The 19215-nt window shown below is 44.5% G+C and overlaps 1 protein-coding gene across 1 annotated transcript in view; it reads left to right on the forward strand.

Moving 5' to 3' along the window:
* The first annotated feature begins 7867 nt into the window (after nucleotides 1–7867).
* TBX18 (T-box transcription factor 18) overlaps nucleotides 7868–19215 on the forward strand; it is a 45640-nt gene continuing 34292 nt past the window's right edge. Inside the window, exons 1-3 of the mRNA XM_072999073.2 lie at nucleotides 7868–8303; nucleotides 11282–11465; nucleotides 14847–14948. Of these exons, the coding sequence (XP_072855174.2) occupies nucleotides 7997–8303; nucleotides 11282–11465; nucleotides 14847–14948 (593 nt within the window). The 5' untranslated portion in view covers nucleotides 7868–7996. The remainder of the gene's footprint in view (nucleotides 8304–11281; nucleotides 11466–14846; nucleotides 14949–19215) is intronic.

Raw genomic sequence — 19215 nt, forward strand, 5'->3', positions numbered from 1 at the left:
AGAAAGAGTTAATTTTAAACCCTTCCCCCCTCCCTTCCCAGACCTCCACCTCATCTTTAACGCATTTACCTGAAACTCAATGATCTTGATTTCAGCTACATGGATTTGACTCCGTTCCATAAAACTCAACGGAGGCTAGAAATGCATCTTCATCCGGCGGTGTCATTGCAGCCAACAGCAGCGTTTTCTAGCGTTTTCATGGATCTCACGGCCTAACTCATAGCTAAAGCTTAGACACCCCTACCGCACTTTCTTCCACCTAAACCCAATATAGTTAACTAAGTTACATTGAATTTCGGTTTCACTCCGGCGCTGAAACCCTCTAGTCTCATATGGGGAGTGGGATGCCTTTCAGCCCTGCCTTGGATTTCATCCACATTGCGATCCTGAACATTGTGCGTGGGTGAACAGTTCACCACCTCCAAACAGCTTCGCTTTTCCCCCCCTTCCCCTCTCTTCCCCTCCCCTCCCCTTTTTAATTTTGATCTCCCATATTTTTCGTTCCGCATCACGACCTTTGAAGTACCTTATAACAGCAGCGTTTTACGATCCCTTTGTTCGCTGATAGTGAGTGAGTAAGCAGGAGGAAGCGAGGGGTGGGCTGGGATGGGGGGGAAATTGGAGAGCAGAACTGCAGGCGAACAGGGCGCCTCGGCTTCGCGCTTCTTCCCGGTGCTGGGAGGTGATCTAATAGGTCGTAGTCTGGGTAGGGGGAAGAGAGGAGATAAGCCCCTCTGGTTCACCAGACAACTGTCCTTTGCCCTGGAACCTGCGCAAGTCTTAGAGCGCAATCCTAAACGGGTTTAGTGCAAGGAAGAAGCCTCCAGGAGTTTAAGTGGACTTCTTCGGTGTCCAGTCCCTGTAAGACTAACAGCCCGAGCCGCCTATACTCCAGGGCAATCTGTATATAATAATCGTTTTGGCGTGTCTTCCCGAACACTCCCCCAACTTTTGGCTAAAAGCAAAATAGATGACGCTCACATAGAACCAGCTCTTCACAACCCCCTAAACATTTTGGTTGATTCGCAGGACTCGGCAGATGTTTATCTGCCCGCCGTATTCGACAAATAAGGACCCCGTCTTTGGTCTGCATCATTTTTCTTTCGTCTGAAAGGGACTTGAGGGCGGAAACATATTGACTTGTCTCCTATTGTAAGCCTCAGGTAGAAGAGATTCATGGACTCCGTGAGATTTACTCATGGACTCCGTTCTGATTTTAGAATTAATTAAATCTACTCTAACTGGGATGAATCAGAGACTATTAGCCGTTATATTCAAGAATCACGCTGATGACTTCTGTCTTTAGATGCCAATAAAATGTATTCCGCCAAAACAATGTGTTGTAGGATCGCAGGGTGTTGTAGGAACACGTTTATGTCAATGTTTCAGCAACGTGGGGGAGAGAGAGCACAGTTTGCAAACGTTTACTTGGGAATGACAGGCGCTGTAGTCAAAACAAGATGTTTCCACGCTTTCGGGGCAGGTAAAGGACCACATCCGGCGCAAGCTGCAGTCCTGCGCGTAGCACGTGGGCATCAGCCGGTGGAATAACGTAGAATTTATTGGAAGCAAAACCGTACAGCATACAGGGTATACGATGGAGTTTGCGCGGCTTTCACATAGCGATCTTAAACAAGCCTGACGAGGTTCAGTCATACTAACTTCCAACTAGAGTAAACGTAGGATCTTAGCACTCCTCTCCCCCAGCAAGGGGAAGGATCCCTTTCCCGATCAAAAATGCACTTAACTCGGGGATCGGCTTTTTTGCCGCATTCCTCGCAACCATCCGAACTTCAGGGAGCGGATGATTCCGCGTTCAACATTGCGACGCGGCATTTATCAAATCACGGTCCATTCGCATTTAAGCCATTTTACATCTCTAGAGGCTTAATTTCGGCAAAATAAAGACCAAGAATGATTTTTTAAAAAAAAACAACCTTTAAAATACTGTACCTCCCCAGTAATCGTTTAGAATATTCCCTGTTGTTCTATCCTTATTTTAAAACAATCTAAAACTTTGTTTTATTTATTGGCAGAAGGTCTCCGCAGAATCACGATTAATCGCTTACAGACCGCAATGTATATTTTTGCCAAAAGTTCGGGGCAGGGAGTTACTGAGAGATAATCTCCTGCATGCTCCCTAACTTCTCCCAAAATGGGCGGTAGTTAGAACCCACCTTCGATCTCTTTTATGGAAATCATATGAATCAAATGAAATTTGTTGTGTTTTTCTTTTTTTAAAAAAAAAAAATCTGAGCAAGAGACAGCGGAAGGCGAGGATGCCGGCCAGAGCTGCCGAAAGCCGGGTGAAATCAGGACGGAGGGAGGAAACGGGGCCACGGGCGGCAAAAAGCTGCGGAGCATTTTATGGCCCAAAGAGCGACTTGGCGGAGGGGGAGCAGGGGAGCGCCGCCGTGTCATTCCTGGTCCTCCCGCTCCGGGAAGTCAATCGCACACTTTTCGAGGAGGCTTCTTCGAGGGCGGCCATGCAAAACATCACACTGACGGCAATCTCGGGGAATTCTGCTCCGGTAAACTCCGGCTCCCCATCAAAGATTCGAACACCTTATTTTTTTCGGACCTCAACTTCCAGGATGTCCGGTGGATTCTGGCCGTCATTTTCTGAAGAACGACCTTCCCCAGCTCTCTCCCCGCCAGCTTCTCTCTCCACAGGTGTTGGAGGAGATGGCCCTAAACAGTTTTCCTTCCTTCTATGTAGCTGCATTTCCTTTGAGCATTTCCTCCATAACGTATCGTGGGCTCTCTGCCTGGGAGTGACACTTGCAGGCATGCAGGTATGGGAGGGGGGGGAGTAGCAGCTCCGAGGCTGGCAAGGGGGCACTTCAGTTAATGCCTTAGCTTGGTCTGAAATGCAGACCTTTCGGTTTCATCCTCATGATCAGCATCTCCATTTATTACATCCTTGTTCCGCCTTTCTAAAGGAGCCGTCCAGGCGGCTTACAGTCTCCAGAAAAGAATAAAATACTAGTGAAATCGCATTTAACTGTGAAATCCTAAAATAAAGTGATATCAACCCCTTTGCTGCAACATTTACAAATATGAGGGCTCGCTGAAATGTTGAAATATGAACTCCTGAATATCTTCTAATGGTAGATAGGCAGGCGGGCTTCAGATAGGTAGGTAGATAGGTAGGTAGGTAGGTAGGTAAGTAGGTAGTAGAAGTTAATCTATAACCACTACCCATATCCTGTGATTCAAATTTACCTCTGGCTTCCTGGTTTACAATTCTACTTGTCCTACTTTTTGTATTATAACTTTTGTACATCCTTGCGGTGGAATTCTGGGAGTTGGAGTCCCTAAAAAGAAACTTCCCGAGCGTTGTCTCTTTTCCTCCTCCGCCCCCCCCAACTCCTCCCAAACCATGCGTGCAATTCTGGATAGCACTCCGTGCAACTGATGACATGGACCGCAGTCCATGTCGTCCCTTAAAGCCCCTAACAGATATTCTAGTCTTAAAGCTTCCGAAGGATTTTGATTGCTACCGATTTGCAGTCCCCGTCAGTTGGCACTGGTTTCTGCAGAATGAATTCGGATAGTTTTGTTCAGGACGAACGAACGATCGATTACCTTGAAGCCCTTAAGTACCAGATACCCTTAGGTGTAGGTGTCAGTTTTAATTTACTAGGTTAAAATAAGATACGGTAGGAAGATCGAAAGTAAACAAACCCTAATAAGATCGATCTCTCTGTTACATGCATAATTATAAGATTGGTGGTACCTAATTCAACTTTGGCACAGTCTGGGCTAACGCCAGTTGTTACTCTCAGCTGCTAGAGTACCTGTGGAGTGTATAAGATAAGGGACACAGGTTTCATCCCACCGTTGTTGCGTCCCACGGCCATTCTACCCCCTACTTGTTGGGAGTAACCACTGAATCCAGCCTTTAACTGTTGCTTCTCTCCACAGGCAGATAAGCTTTCATTCCTGAGGGGCAGACAGGCGACTATTCACTACGGGAGACATCTACATGCACGCATGCGCGCGCGCGCGCGCGCGCGCACACACACACACACACACACACACACACACACACACACACACACACACACACACACACACACACACACACACACACACACCTGAGATATCTCAGCAATGGTTTCGCAGGGAGTTTCTTACAAAGCCAAGAAGAATCCCTGGCCAGCCTCCCTGAGGCCAGAAACCTGGTAGGCTTCCGGCGACAAGCAACGGTAAAGACCCGATAGCCTCTCCTTAAGCAACTTGTCACTGCTTTGTAACTACGGGTCTGAGTCCCACCCCATCCCAAAAGCCGCCGTCCCACAGTCTCTTTTCTCTGCAGGACTTGAAGGCGATTTCAAGCTGGGCATTCTTCCGAAGGGGCTGTAAACGGGGGCTTAACTTCTCAAGACCCTCTTTTATGGATGCGCTCCGATGAACAGGCTAGCTAGAGCTTCGTGAATGTCCCGATGGCCCGGTTCTGGACGCATCAGATTAGCTGGAATGGGCGGCATTTGAAGTCACTGGCACTGACTTCCCTTTGGGTGCGTTGGGAAGACGGCGGTGTTAATATCCTTTTCTTTTCTTTTTAATGGAAAACGTTGCTTTAAAAGAAAGGGGGGGAGGCAATCTACCTCCGAAGTGTTTGATCTTTCAGATTCTCTTTCTCTCGTAAATTCAGGCCTCTCTCACTCTCCTCAGCCGCCGCTGAAGCTGGAGATGGATTTACATTTTGGTGACATGTTAAATTCCACGCTGGCGAACGGTCCTAATTATTACGTTGCCTGTGCTCCCAGAGATGCATCATTCTTTCCAAAATCCCGAACCAAAACTAAGGGGGAGGAAAGACACACGTACGCACGCACGCACACACGGGTGTCGGTCCAGTCACTTTATTACTCTCTAGTTCAGAAACCTGCTCTGTGCAGATATTATTCACCCCGAATCGAGTAGAGTAAATCATCAAACCTATGCAGAATGTGGGGGAAAAACTCTACCTTGCCAATGCCTTCAAAGTGGATTCAGATTAAAACACGAAATCCCTCCACTATTAAAGTGTTCAGTTGATAACTCATGGTAGAACAAGTTGAATTTCTGTTATTTTTATCCCCTGCCTCCCCAGGAAACGATTATTTTGCACTCACAGGATCTAAGCAATGGCACTGAGTTCGCAGGTCTGTAGATTTCAGCACTGCTGGGTTATTCGGCTTGGGATGGGGCTATTGAACTGGGAATGGACAGAAGGGGTTAGATTTTTGCAGCGGAACAGCAAGAATTTTCGATTTCCAGTTGTTTGTTATCAAGAGGAACCGAAGGCAAGCCCGCTCCCCGGCACACATAACGCTGGCCAAATGAGGAATGGTAACCCGGAGTGGAAGGGCCGTGACCCCCGGCTCCCTTTCAGTTGTGGAGTTGTGGTACTCCACAAATTTTTGAGCCCAGAACTCAAAAGTCTAAGTAGATACATTTTGCACACCGTTGTGAAAGGTGGATCTCGGGATTCTGATCAAAGAAATAGGATAGATCCCGCAATGCTCAAGCCTCCTCATGGCTATGGCACACTGCCACCTCCAGAGTAGTCCCATTTACTTCAGTGGGGCCCCTTCAAAACAATGAGTGATGAGAACTGGAAGCCATCAGGTCCTGAATCCCGTTTATTCCAAGCGAATAGGTCTGGTTAAAAACACTCAGAAATTCTTACTCAGCCTTAGGACTGGGAAAGGGAGCGAAGGCAGGCCAAGCTCAAGGGGGAAACCGCCATTCATAAGATTTGTATCTGTTAAAGTTTATTAATTTTTTTTAACAAAACGGCTTATTCACAAGTGAGTCTAGCTGCGTCTAATGGGTCGTAGTCAAGGTACTTGTGCACTGAATAATCCCCTTAATCAGGTGGTACTGATGCTAAGATACTTGACAAGAACAGTCCTATTCCTTCATCTCTCCGCTGCAGTGACATTATTGCACTGGATAATGGCAAAAGTTGAATCCAGTACATTTTTCGTCTAAATAAGTTTATGGATCGGGATTTAAGGTGCGGGGGCGGAGGAGAGGGAAGGAGGGAGATAAAAAAAGAAATGGGAAGGAGAAGTGTGTATTTAAAGCCAGTTGTGCTGTCCTTTTTTCTAAACAGTTCGTTAAAGTTTTTCTTCTTTTTCTTCCCCTTTCTCCCCCTTTTTCTTTTGGTGATCCAAACATCTCCTTTCTTCTAGGCGCATGCTGAGCCCAGCGAGATAATATAAAGTGCATCCTGATTATCCGTGGAAACTACCGTGGAACACTCCACACACATGCTCTCCCCCCATCACCGAAGAAGAAGAAGAAAAGGAGGAGGAAAGACGAGACAAAGAAAAGTATAGGAACTCTGATTTACTACATACCATCAGAATTAGCTTCCTACATAGATGTTACATTAAAACTTCTTTTAAATGCACAGCATACTGAAGTTTTCAGCTGTTGTACGCACGCACGCGCACACATACACATACACACAGGGCAAGGGACAAACAGTGAGAGGCATTGCATTCGCACTGGTATTTGGTACCCTGATCCTAAATACCGGTATCCTAATAATTCCCATAGATATAGGACAGGAATCTGCTTGCTTGAGGAATCTCTTGTACCCAAGAATTTGTTTGAAGAGGGGGTCCTTAGACCTTCAGAATTCGGGAACAATTGTAAAAGACATCATCTCTCTCCTCGGGAAGCCTTTAACAGGCATTTCGTGTTTCACATACTTAAAAACACCCGCCATCATGAAATACGTTTTTGAGAAGAGCAAGTAACTGTCCTAGGAGAAATTCTGATGATGATGATGATGATGATGATGATGATGATGATGATGATGATGATAATAATAATAATAATAATAATAATAATAATAATAATAATAATAATAATAATAATAATAATAATCTGCTCTGTGTGTAAAGGCGGAGACCGTAATTAAAACTGATTTTGATTTTTCCGTTTATAACATCACTCTTTGGTGCTGATGACCCACTTGCGGTGCTACTACAACCCCCTAGTATTGCAGCTACGGTTAGCTGCTGTTTTGTAAACCACTTTGCAGAGTATGAAAAAGAGAAAGAAAAACGGTTTTTATCCTATTCGAGATATAACGTTCATACGAAGATAGTCACTGTAATTCCTATTTCACATTGAAAAACTGAGACTGATAGCCAAACAACGAATCCATCATAAGAAGTGTGACCGAACCCTTCTTCTGACTAATGGTCCAGCTTGGTTACCACTAGATTTCGATAAATTGATCAAGATAAATACGGTACATTTGCCGTTTTTGGCAGAACTCTGTACATTTGTAACAGCCTGAAAGCGATGGGATAGTTTGGGGGTGTCACTCCAGGAAGGGAAAGAGATGCAAGCACCCCTTCGGACAGTTCCCCCTCCCCCCCGCCCCATACATTTCTATAACCTTCTAAGGAAGAAGCACCCGCTTTGGAGCGGGGGGGGGTTTCTGTAATTTCTGATTGGCCGCGGGCACCTCTTGACTGACAGCCGCTCTCCCTCTCGTGGGGCTCCGCCCCGTCCCAGTCACTTTATTGACACTAATGAGCAAGTTCTTCCCACCGGTCTCCTGCCTGGAAGTGCTGACAGATCAAGGCAACAAATTTCAATTACAAGCCCTAATTTGTGTCCGCAGAGCGTTTGTTACCCATGTCAGAACTGTTTGGCCCCTCGGGCGAGGCAGAGCTTGCAGGAGGAGAAGGAGGAGGAGGACGGAGAAGAAGAGGTGGTGGCGGCGGTGGTGAAGGAGGAGGAGAAGGAGAAGAAGAGAAGCGCCACTTTTGCAAAGAGGAATAAGTCTGGGAGCCTGGAAGGAGAGGCGGGAAGGGGGGCTCCCACCCCAAGGCATCGGGGGGCTGCTAGAAGTTGGACGGAAAGGCGGGGGCGGGGGCGGGGGAGGCGAAGCGAAGGCGAGCGGTGCGGCCTGGAAGTTTGGAAGCAGGCAAGAGGAGGAAGAGGGCAGGAGAGGGCTCGCAGCCCCGCCGGCCCCGGCATGGCAGAGAAGCGGAGAGCCTCGCCTTGCCCCATGTTGAGCCTCAAGGCTCACGCTTTCTCCGTGGAGGCGCTGATCGGAGCCGAGAAGCAGCAGCAGCAGCAGCAGCAGAAGCGCCGGAAGCTGGCAGAAGCCGGCGGGGAAGAAGCGCCGGCCGAAGGGGGTGGCGGCGGCGGCGGCAGCGGCGGCTCCGAGCGGGGCTCCAGCGACAGCGCCGACTCCAGCGCCCCTTTGCCGCTCGGCCCTGAACCCGCGCCGGTCGGGGCGGATGCTGCGAGGACCGGCAGTGGCCGAGCGTTGCCTCCCGGTAAGTGGTTTGAGTGGCTTTGCACCCCCCCCCCAGCCCCTGTCCTGAGCTGCGGGGAGAGGATCCCCGTCTTCCTCGCCCGTTGGGAGCTTAATGGGCAGGGGGGGCACATTTATACATTTATTTTTCTAAGGGAATGAATGCCACCTCCGATCGCCTCAATCTCGGAGGCGGCGTCTCTCGTCGTCTCTCGTTCCGGACCGGAGGCAATCTCGGCATGGTTCCCATACCCGGCCGCAGTTGCTTCTTCGAGGCAGCTGTCAGTGCCCCCAAAGCCTGTTCACACTCACTCTGTTATTGCCCTTTCGTCGTCGGCCCGGTTTCCATCAGGCCGGCTTGTCCTGCCGTTTTCAAGCTTTTAAAAATCTCTCTCCCGTACGGTGGTAGCAATTAGAAAACAACGTTAAGAAATCCTTTTCAATAAACGTTGGATGCACGTAAGCAGCGACACACTCTTTTGTGAACGATCCGTTTCTTAATTTAATTAATCGCACTATTTTGCCTTCGCCTCACAATGCTGCCCTATTAGTTTCGTTTTCTTGGAAACCCTTGATTTCGCTAAGATTACCCTCAATTGATTGGTGTAGGATCAGTGCTTTTCCATTTTCTGATAGGTCCCCTGATCTTGAGCAGGATTACCGGGTAGCAAATTAATACCAATTATTATGCGCAGACAAATCAATTTCCACTTACAACGACCCTTTCCAGGGTTTTTAAGGTACAAATGCCGATCGGAGGGTCTTACAGTATCTCCGTTATGCTACACCAACAGTAATGTAATCCTGTACATCTCTATTCTAGAAAGGAAATCCCACTAAATTCAATTAGTCCGTCTCGCATGTAATCCCGTATAGACTTGGGAGCCTACGCGTGTTGGATAATGCATTCAGAGAATGGGCACAATTCAGAAGAGAGGCAGGAAAAATCCTGTAGGAATCGAAGGAACCCAATATATAAGAGTTCCTGTTTATCATAATTGATGGCCATAGTGTACTTGCTTTTTGTGATGGTATTTTAAAACCTCACTTGGCTTGACATAAATTGTTTCTTCAACACGTTTTGCTAGACCTACTTTTTTTAATGATTATGAATATCCTTAAAAATCATCCAGTCTATACAAAATTATTCCATGTCAGCTTTGTTATAACCACTATTGCTCATTTAGTAATAGGAATGTTTTTAAATATCCCAGAATTATTTTGTATTACTTATAATAATGCTCAACTGCAACCACCCACCTCTGTTCTAATTAATGTGGACTGAAAATGTATTTATAGTGAAAGAAAACTTTCCCGGTGGTACTTTCATCCTATTTATTATAAATGCATTTAAAAAATTAACTGTCTAGTTAAAAGGCAGATTTTAACTATAAGAAGAGAGACTTAAGGAGTAAAACAGGAGTTATTAGTTATCATCTGTTTGTGCCCAAACATGAACAGAGATCGTAGAATAATATAGTGTGAGCTTGATTGTGTTTGTTTCTTCTGAAGTTACTTCTGTACAGTACTTTCCCAACCCACCAACAAAGAGGAGTAAAACATCTCTGATAATATATTGGGATATATAGAGCCATATTTTGTTTAGGGACTTAGATGTTTTAGACATTTGTTAAACGCGTTTGATTTCGCATGAAACGCGATTCCTATGCTGACTCTCCCACTTATTTCACATCCCTCAAATTTATGTTACGCAGAGATTAAGAGCCTCTATATTCCACAAACGGGTATACTTGAAACACAACATTTTAGTCTTTCTCGAATGTCGGTTTTAATAGGATTTGGGCCTGCGTAGCCGGGATAGGATGGCCCCTCCTCATCGCCAGTGGTCCCTACAAAACCTGCCCCGAAACGGTCTGACTAAAATGCATGTAAACTCTATGGCGCCCGAAATTATTTGTAGAAGAGAAAACCTGATAAATAAAGTTTCATAGTCTTTATTCTACGGCGTTAAGACGTTTGGGGGAAATGCTCGTGGTGGTGATGGTGGGGATAAGGTTATCCTTTAACGGTCCTCAAAAGGAGAGGGCGGCTCTGGATCTCGAACTGCATCCCGTTCGTCTTCAATGGCATCTGTTATCAAGGGGGGGGGGTCGACTCCCCTTACAAGGAACGAGGCTTCTTTAAAACCGAGGCCGTTTACTTTCAAGCCAACGCGCTCGGAGGTCGCCGGCCGGCTTTCTCGAAGCCGCCCTCATTGACCTTCGCCTCCGGTGCTTTCTCCTTCAAGAAACGGCGCCGTCTTTGCCAAGAATACGGCGACTTCTTCCAAACACGCCCGCGCAGCCCCTCACCGGCCTCTGGTCAGTGTCTTGGTCAGGGCGCCCTTCGCGCGCCTCTTTTTCCAGTGGGAAGCGCGGTCTGAGGGTGGGGCTAAATTACAAAATAGAGAGAGAGAGAGAGACTCACTCCCCGCCTTTTGCTCGCCAAACGGCCTTCCTCTCAGTGAATCCTTTCCACCTCGTTCCTTCGCCCTCCCTCCATCCCCCCCCCGCCTAAATGGGTTGCGCGCGTGCCGGGACATTTGTCTCACGGCCGTCCCGTGGCCTCCTTGAGGGCCCGAAGAAGGACGGGACTCGCAAGGCCCAGCGAGTCCCGCGCCAAAAGGACCCCGGGGACGGCGGCGCAAAAGCGCACGTGCCCGTTCCTGTAGGACGCATGTGCGCGTGGACAGGAGAGAGAGGGAAGGAGGGGGGGGCGCCTGTGGCGCCGCTGGTAGTAGCAATATTGGTTGCCTCTTTCGCCTCAGGCGCCCTTCCTTAACTTGACAGAGGTAGCTTTAATGCCTCCAGAGTCCAGATACTTTCTAGCACCCTTTAAAAAACGCAAAAGAAAGGCCGAAGAGGCGGCAACAGTTGCGCCCTCCGGCCGCTCTAGGTTTGGCGCCTCTCTTGCCTCATGCCCTCTCTTCCTGTTCATTTCTTTTCTTTCCCCCTTTGCTTTCTTCCCGCCTCCGCTGCTCCCCCCCCCGCCCTTTTGCAGGTGGCTGCGAAGAAAGCTTCCTGAACTCCGCGTCGCCCCCGCTGTCCCCCGGAGGTCCCGCCAAGACGGGGAGCCCAAGACCGGGCTCCCCTCTGCAAGTGCCTCGCGTGGACCTGCAGGGAGCAGAGCTCTGGAAGCGCTTCCACGAGATCGGCACCGAGATGATTATCACCAAGGCAGGAAGGTAAGAAAAAAGAAAAGAAAAGAAAGAAAGGGTAAATCGAAACAGACCCTCAAAAATATCCCTCGCTCAAAACCAAAACCAGCGCCACCCGACCCCGCATTTCCATACCTGCCTGGAAAACACTTTCCGACGTAAAGACCAGTTTAAGACGCCCTGCAAGAAAGGCTAGGAGCAGAGAGATGCAATTACTGTGCGATCTCTGTATTTTATATAAGTCTGGAAAAGTGGGTGATATTCCACGAAAGCTTACATTAAAATATAGCAGTCATTCTTTAACGTGCCATGACATTTTTTTATTCTTTTCTTTTCATTTGTGTTTCTTGATGAAATGCACTTTTTTGTTGTTGGTTTGCTTCCTATTATCTTTCAGAATGTGCAAACCAGATTGTCGCTGCTGTCAGATTTTCTTAGAGACTGGTGTGCATATATTTCATAATCTTAAATTTGGTAAGATACAGAGGTCAGTTCCACCCCGTCATCTTTCTTGGAAGAGATGGAACTAGAATATCATGATTTTTCATTAATTAACTCTGATTAATTAGATTAATATTCCTCAAGTTTTTTTTAAAAAAAAAACCACTACAACCTAAATATAACTATTTCATTGTTCAGAAGAACTTTGTTTCCTATTAGCACTGTGTGGTTTCAAAGAGGCAAATCTATTGATATACAGTAAGTAGAATTCTGTTTAAATGTTTTAAGATTTGGCCAAAAGGTTACTTGACCTCAGTGACACTGCACCAGTTCTAAATATACTTTTTTTAAAAAGGAACAATTTCATTAATACTTACAGAAAAGTGTATTTCTCTTTGCAGCCTAAAGCCCTGAACCCACATCTTACTTATACTCAGCATGTTTATATTAGGAATAATCAGGCTTTCTCTTGAAAAATCCATATTAATTGTGGATTGGGATATGCAGCTCTGGTGTCTAGTTTCTAGTGATCAGTTATGAGAGGTATGTTTTTGCTTTGTTCCACTGCCTCTGGCATTTTTATACATCCCCATTTTTTAAATTTTATGATTGTGAAACAGCAACTCAGATACAAAATATTGAGGAGAACAAAATGATCTATTATGCTTCTGACTTCCTGAAATATTATATTTGTATCACATAGTTTCAGCATATAGCTTTCTCCACTGCAATAACTAATTAAAATATAAAATCATGTTGCTGAAAAGAAATGTTTCAATGACTCGTAATCTCTAATTATATTTCAAAATGGTGGATAAAATCCCAAATTCACAGTGATGTCAAAATGAATTTAAACAAACCAATTTATAAAGCTGGATAGGCCACAGTAATTTTAGATGATATAGAAATATGTAGAATTTTGGGCTTGTTGTTCATTATGTTAAAAGGTTTCTTCTAAAAAGGACTTTTTTCTTCCTTTCCAGAGGATACACATGGTAAAAACCTGCATAACGTAAATGTATCTGAACTTATTAGAAATTACAGAAACATATTTTATTGAATCCATATGCTGCCTTCTACATTTTCAGAGGAGCTCTATTAATGATTGAACTGCAGTCTTATACAGCACAAGGCAACATTTGTCTTAAAAGTTGTCCTGTCAAAGGTTTTCTTTTTAATCTTACAGGTGCACTGAAAAACCAGCAAAAACTAGTTAACCATAGCTAATACAAACACTCTCTCTTTTTGTTAGCCGCAATGTCAATAACTCCAGTTCTTTCTAAAATCAAGCTTTGATATTACACATATCAAACCATCAAGAAAGCAAGAATTGCATTTCATTTATATATTTTTTAAAAATTCACTATGCCACTGATTTGAAATCCCTCGAGAAATAAAATTAAGGCTGGTATTAGGCATATGCTGATCTGTCTTGAACTTCCACAACCTGTAACTGCTTTGCTTAGTAAAGGTAAAGGTTCCCCTTGACAATTTTTGTCCAGTCGTGTTCGACTCTAGGGGGCGGTGCTCATCCCCGTTTCCAAGCCATAGAGCCAGCGTTTTGTCCGAAGACAATCTTCCGTGGTCACATGGCCAGTGCGACTTAGACACGGAACGCTGTTACCTTCCCACCGAGGTGGTCCCTATTGATCTACTTGCATTTTGCATGCTTTTGAACCGCTAGGTTGGCGGGAGCTGGGACAAGCGACGGGCGCTCACTCCGTCGCGTGGATTTGATCTTACGATGGCTGGTCTTCTGACCCTGCAGCACACAAAGGCTTCTGCGGTTTAGCCCACAGCGCCACCACGCTTTGCTTAGATTCTAGTACAAATTGCCACTATTACTTTGGTACCTTTCATTTTGTTTCCTGCCCAAAATGTAATAAGCTTTATAGCATATATGAGTGAATGCACTTGTTTTCTGTATCTTTCAATTGTAAAACAGTGTTTTGGGCCAAGCCTAGTATGAATGGGAATTGTGCTCTTTGATAACATTTTGCTTAAGCTGAATAGAACATATTGTGTTACACATCATCCTTTACAGTATCATTGTCACTTGCTTGATGGCACTAAACAGTATATACTGAAGTCCTACATTTACGCAGTGGAGCATGCTTCTCAGTAGACATTTCTCTAAATTTCTAATCTAAATTACTAAAGCATCTTGTGCCTTAAGTCTTAGTATCTGTGCATTAGGACTGCCATCTTCATGGCTAATTCTTGATTTTCATATATATATTACAGACCAGTCTAAACATTTGTTTTAGTGGGACTTGTTTTTAATTATTTATGCTTAGGATTGCAAGCTGCATGGTTAATTCTTTCATTTCCATATTTGTAGTGCCTTGGAACCAATATCAAGTTGTACACTATTGAAGTAGTAATTGATGCGGTCAACTTCCACTGACCAAGGAAACTGTCAGGAGCAGTTGATTTTAGGCCCCCTATGTATAATGCCTCTTTCATAGAGAGGATTCTTGTGCATTCAGATGTGTGTGTGTATGTGTATATATATAAACTGAGTAGTGGATGCAGTATTTCTTGATCTCTGCCAGTGACTTCCACTGATTTTGATGGGACTTCCTTTTGAGGGGGGCATCCCTGGGATGAAAAAAAAATCAGTCTCTGAAAATGTTATTTTATTTTTGACTTGCATCTGCTTTTTATCCACAGTATAATAATAAACATGTTTAAAACTAGCAAAACAAAGTCTCAAAACATGTATGATCTGCTGATCAACAGCTGCATTTGCATTATGTCGAAGAGTTTGTATTATGGAAGGCTTTCTGAAAATGTGCAAAGCACAGGACATAGATAAGACTATTTTGTAAATGAGGTAACTAATAATCATCCATTAAGAAAGTGCCCTGCAGATAATTTTACACATAAAGGGATTTCGGGTGATTCTACAATTAAGAATTCACATTTAAGCCTTTTAAAAAATTGAATGCTTTTTTCTTTATTTAGACGTATGTTTCCTGCAATGAGGGTGAAAATTTCAGGCTTAGACCCTCATCAGCAGTATTACATTGCCATGGATATCGTTCCCGTGGATAACAAAAGATACAGGTATGGTAATCTTATTGTATATAAGACTCGAGATATTTGAAACTGGTAAAAGGTGTGGCTAGTCTGGAAATTAACTGAAGTTTGTGCTTAACTCCGTTCCAAATTCATATTTTCATCTCACTGCTTTAAAAAAAAGGTGTTTTGTGCCAAGCACGTGAGAACAATCAGGATTTTTCTTCTTTTTCTTTCTTATTGGACTGCTTTGTACATTTGGCTCTTGTATTGAGCATATTATTGAAATTAATTGCACCCACCACCACCCCTCCATAAGCAGCCATCTGCCAGCCCTTTACTTGGAAGTAGACTCATGGAAGCTAGCAAGAAAAGGATGGATTGTCTGTGGTGGGGATGTGAATCTTGCAGCCTCCACTCTCAGGGAAAAACAAAAAATAATTTTTTTTCTCCTCATAGCAAGATTTCTCAGCATGCCCCCCCCCAAAGAGATCTCACAGAATTTTTCAGATGTTTGATGGGCACTTTTTCCTGGAAGAAACGCCCATCTGTACAGAATTCTGCCAATTCCTCTGCAAAATAGCATCTTCCCTGAGCAGAATTCCATGGGAGGGGACTGAGATTCTCCCCACCCACAAAAGAACATGGATTTTTAAAGAAAAAAAATACATATTTTAAGGGGAAACAGGGCCAGGTCCTCTTATTTTCAGGGAGTTCAGAGAAGGCATTGGTGCAAGAGGAAGTCTTGGTGAGAAGATTCAGCACTGAGAGGCTTGAGAAATACCAGCAATAAGGATTTTGTGAAATGTGCTTCACATCCTTCATCAGTGACTTTGCAAACCACTGTGCTAACCAGACCTAGTCTCATTACAGAACAACACTGTGAGTGAATATTACGGATGATCTGTGGTGGAATATTGTCTGATCTGGTCTTTTTTATATGATTGTCACACATTAATAAAGAGATGCAAAAGTACTATATCTGTGCTGAAATGATTATTCCCTGGAAGTGTCATGAATTATTTCTGTTCTAATAATTCAACAGGTATTGTATGGGTTTTGTTGTAGAACAGATGTGTTTTTGAAGAAATGTGTGAGAGAGGCATATGTGAGTGTATCCATTTTATGGACTGAAAGCAGGGAAGGCTATGAGCTTGGAAGAGTGGTTTTGTTGGAGTGTGATTTGCAGAACCAGGTTGTGACCATTGTCCAAAAAAGTGCCTATTCTCAAGTGCTTGATAGAATAGTGGAATGTGGCCATACGGTTATGAGGAAAAAGGAGTTCAAGTGGATGCGGGTTGCTCCCTACCAACAACATCTAAGCCATCTATCAGCCAGTAGGCTGTCCCCTTAGGGTTGAAAGTGCTGTCAGGGTTGAGTGCTAGGATAGTGAATGACAAAGCAGCAGTCATCTGAGATGGCAATCCTGGATAAGAATGCCAGCCTGATTTGTACATCAGATATATGCTAGGGTGAAACTGAGAGAAGGCATCACTCCCATCGTTATCCTTCTGTGCATGAACTGAGCAGGTAAGGTATAGGAGAGAGGAGGTGAATCTAGCCTCCTGACCAAGTACAGCCATCTAATGTTGTCCAGTTTTGAGTGTGCCCACCCGAACTGCACAGTCAGGAAATTACAGATCTTCTGTTGCTGCTCTATCCATGTTGCTGCCCAGTAGTCTCCATTCCTGTTGGTGTGATGCTGGAGTCTTCCAGGCATGTACTGTAATTCAGAAACCAGACTCATAGGGCTCAGGATTTCATGGCCTCCATAACAATCATGGTCTGCCTGAAATGGTTTCTAGCTCCACCAATTCAGTGGTGTGCAGTACTCCCTTAGTCCCCCTGTTTCTTTTTCTGTGCTTGATGGCGTCATGGTGATCTGAGTGTGTTGCAGTTTTCATAAACCTTTTTTCTCTGTCATGCTCAGATCACTGTGTGGTGCATTTTGGGCATGTTAGAATAAGCTGTCATAGGAGACAGATGGATCCAGGTGGTTACTTAACAGTTTTGGGGAATTTGCTGCAACTTTGGTAGGTGATTCAATGCCTCCGTTTCTGGAATGGATCAGTGTCCAGAGCAGTTGGCTCAGTAGCTCCTGAGTAATTTCTCCCACTTTTTAGAGCCAAAATGAGTTCCCTGGTTTGCTGGGAAGCTTAATGTGATGAAATGAGAAGAATAACAACTAGAGTGATATTGGCTGAAGACTTGGGCAAGTGTGATTAAACACAGGTGAGGAGTCACTTTGAGTGTCTGCTACACAGCAGTGGTGGTGGCAAAGAAATTTATCTGCCGCTGTTGCTCAGAGTTTTTCAAATAGTTGGGACCTCTTACATGTGAGTTCACAAGACAGTACAGAGAACTGCTCAGTAGCTTGCTGTGACCAATTTGTTTTCAATATGCTTTTCAGATAAAGTCACTCATATCTTTCTTGGCTTAGATACACAGTCAATGGAGGTCCTGTTTTTATAGCTTCAGAAGATGCATATTCAATTGTGATTGATAATTTTTGAATTGTGTAGCCTGTTGATGTAGGCAGAATTGTTCAAGAAGTGAGGCCTACCACACCACATATCCTTGTCCTTTATTCTTCACAGTTTATAAAAGCTATAAGAAGCAGGTTGGTTGAGGGGGAGTCATTAATTTCTCTGTAAAAGAGAAAGTGTACCCCACTGGGTCCAAAAGAGGCAATAACAAGGTTTTGTTTTGTTTTAAATATTTTTTTTTGGACGTATATACCGCCCCATAGCGCTATAAGCACTCTCCAGGCAGTTTACAATTTTAATTATACAGGCTACACATTGCCCCCCCAGCAAGCTGGGTACTCATTTTACCGACCTCGGAAGGATGGAAGGCTGAGTCAACCTTGAGCCGGCTACCTGGGATTTGAACCCCAGGTTGTGAGCACAGTTTTAGCTGCAATACAGCATTCTAACCACTGTGCCACGAGGCTCTTTCCTTATATTATTCCATTGTACTGGATAAATTCTGGCCATTTTTCCAATACAATTCTTGGATAAGAGACCCAAATGGGAGGTGGCTTCTCAGTACCTAGAGCCATCTCTACCTGGCTTTAAGGCTGGTTTTGGGGTGGAAAATGCTCTGATGACATCTTTGGATTACTTTCACTGGAAATTGGACTGGGAGAATACATTCCTGTTGATTTTGCTGGACCTCTCAATGACCTCAATATTATAAGTCTATGTAAGTGATTCACATCAGGGCTAGGAAATGTTTGGCCCCTCTATAAGGGTTGTTCAGCTCAAACTTCTGTCTGTCCTAGCCTGTCTGCCCATTGTTGTGCTATGATGGAGGCAGCCGTTTATCACTATTGGAAGTGCCAGATGACCAGCCTCATCTACATGAAACTGCTTGGGCAAATGGTTTTGGATTTTGGAGTCTAGTGTTTCCTAATTACAGCCTTCTCTGATTCTTCAATCCATGGTAGCCTAAGAAAGTGGGCTATCAGTTGTTGAGTTTGGTATTTTTAGTGGACTAGATGAGAATGAAGTTGGCTGGATAGTTCAGTGGTTTAAGTCTCTGGCTGAGGAGCCAGAAGTTAGGGGTTTGATTTCCCCACTGTGCCTACAGAACAGTCAGCCTGTGTGGCCTTGGGCAAGCTGCACTGTCCCAGGAAGCCCCCAGAAGAAGGGAAGGGTAAACCACTTCTGAGTATTCTCTACCTAAAACCCAGTCAGAATGGATTTGACAGCACACTGTTATCATTATTAGATAAAAGTGGACAAACTGAAACTTCATCCAGGCAAGTCAGAGGTATACCTGGTTGGTAGGAAGATAAGAAAGGGATATGGGATTTAGCCCGTTTAGGATGAGATACATGCCTCTGTGAAAATTAGGTTGATAATCTTGGGGTTTTTCCAAAAAGCTTGCTGTATTATAGTTGAGAGCTTGTTTCAACATGTATAATTGTAAACAAAACAAAAGTATTGTGGCACCTTAAAGACCAACAGGTATATTTCAGTGTCAATTTCTGTGGATTACAATCCATTTTTTGGTCAGACATACATTTCTAAGAAAATAGATTGTAATCCAAGAAACCTCACATTGAAATATATCTGTCAGTCTTCGTGGTGCCATGGCGCTTTTCTTTTTCTTTTTGTTCGTTTCTGCTATATAATCTGAGAAGTATTTGTGAATTCAATTCCAGTCCTTTATGTCCAGAATTTCAGTAGCAGCCAGGAGTACTTTTTGCCAGCTGTGCCACTTTACTGAGATGTTTCTAGCTATGGTGACATGCCTCAGTTATATCCTGTTGGATTACTGCAACATGTTCTAGGAGGAGTGGTCTCGAAGG

This window comes from Pogona vitticeps, chromosome 1 (assembly GCF_051106095.1).
Source record: "Pogona vitticeps strain Pit_001003342236 chromosome 1, PviZW2.1, whole genome shotgun sequence".
Classification (NCBI taxonomy): Eukaryota; Metazoa; Chordata; class Lepidosauria; order Squamata; family Agamidae; genus Pogona; species Pogona vitticeps.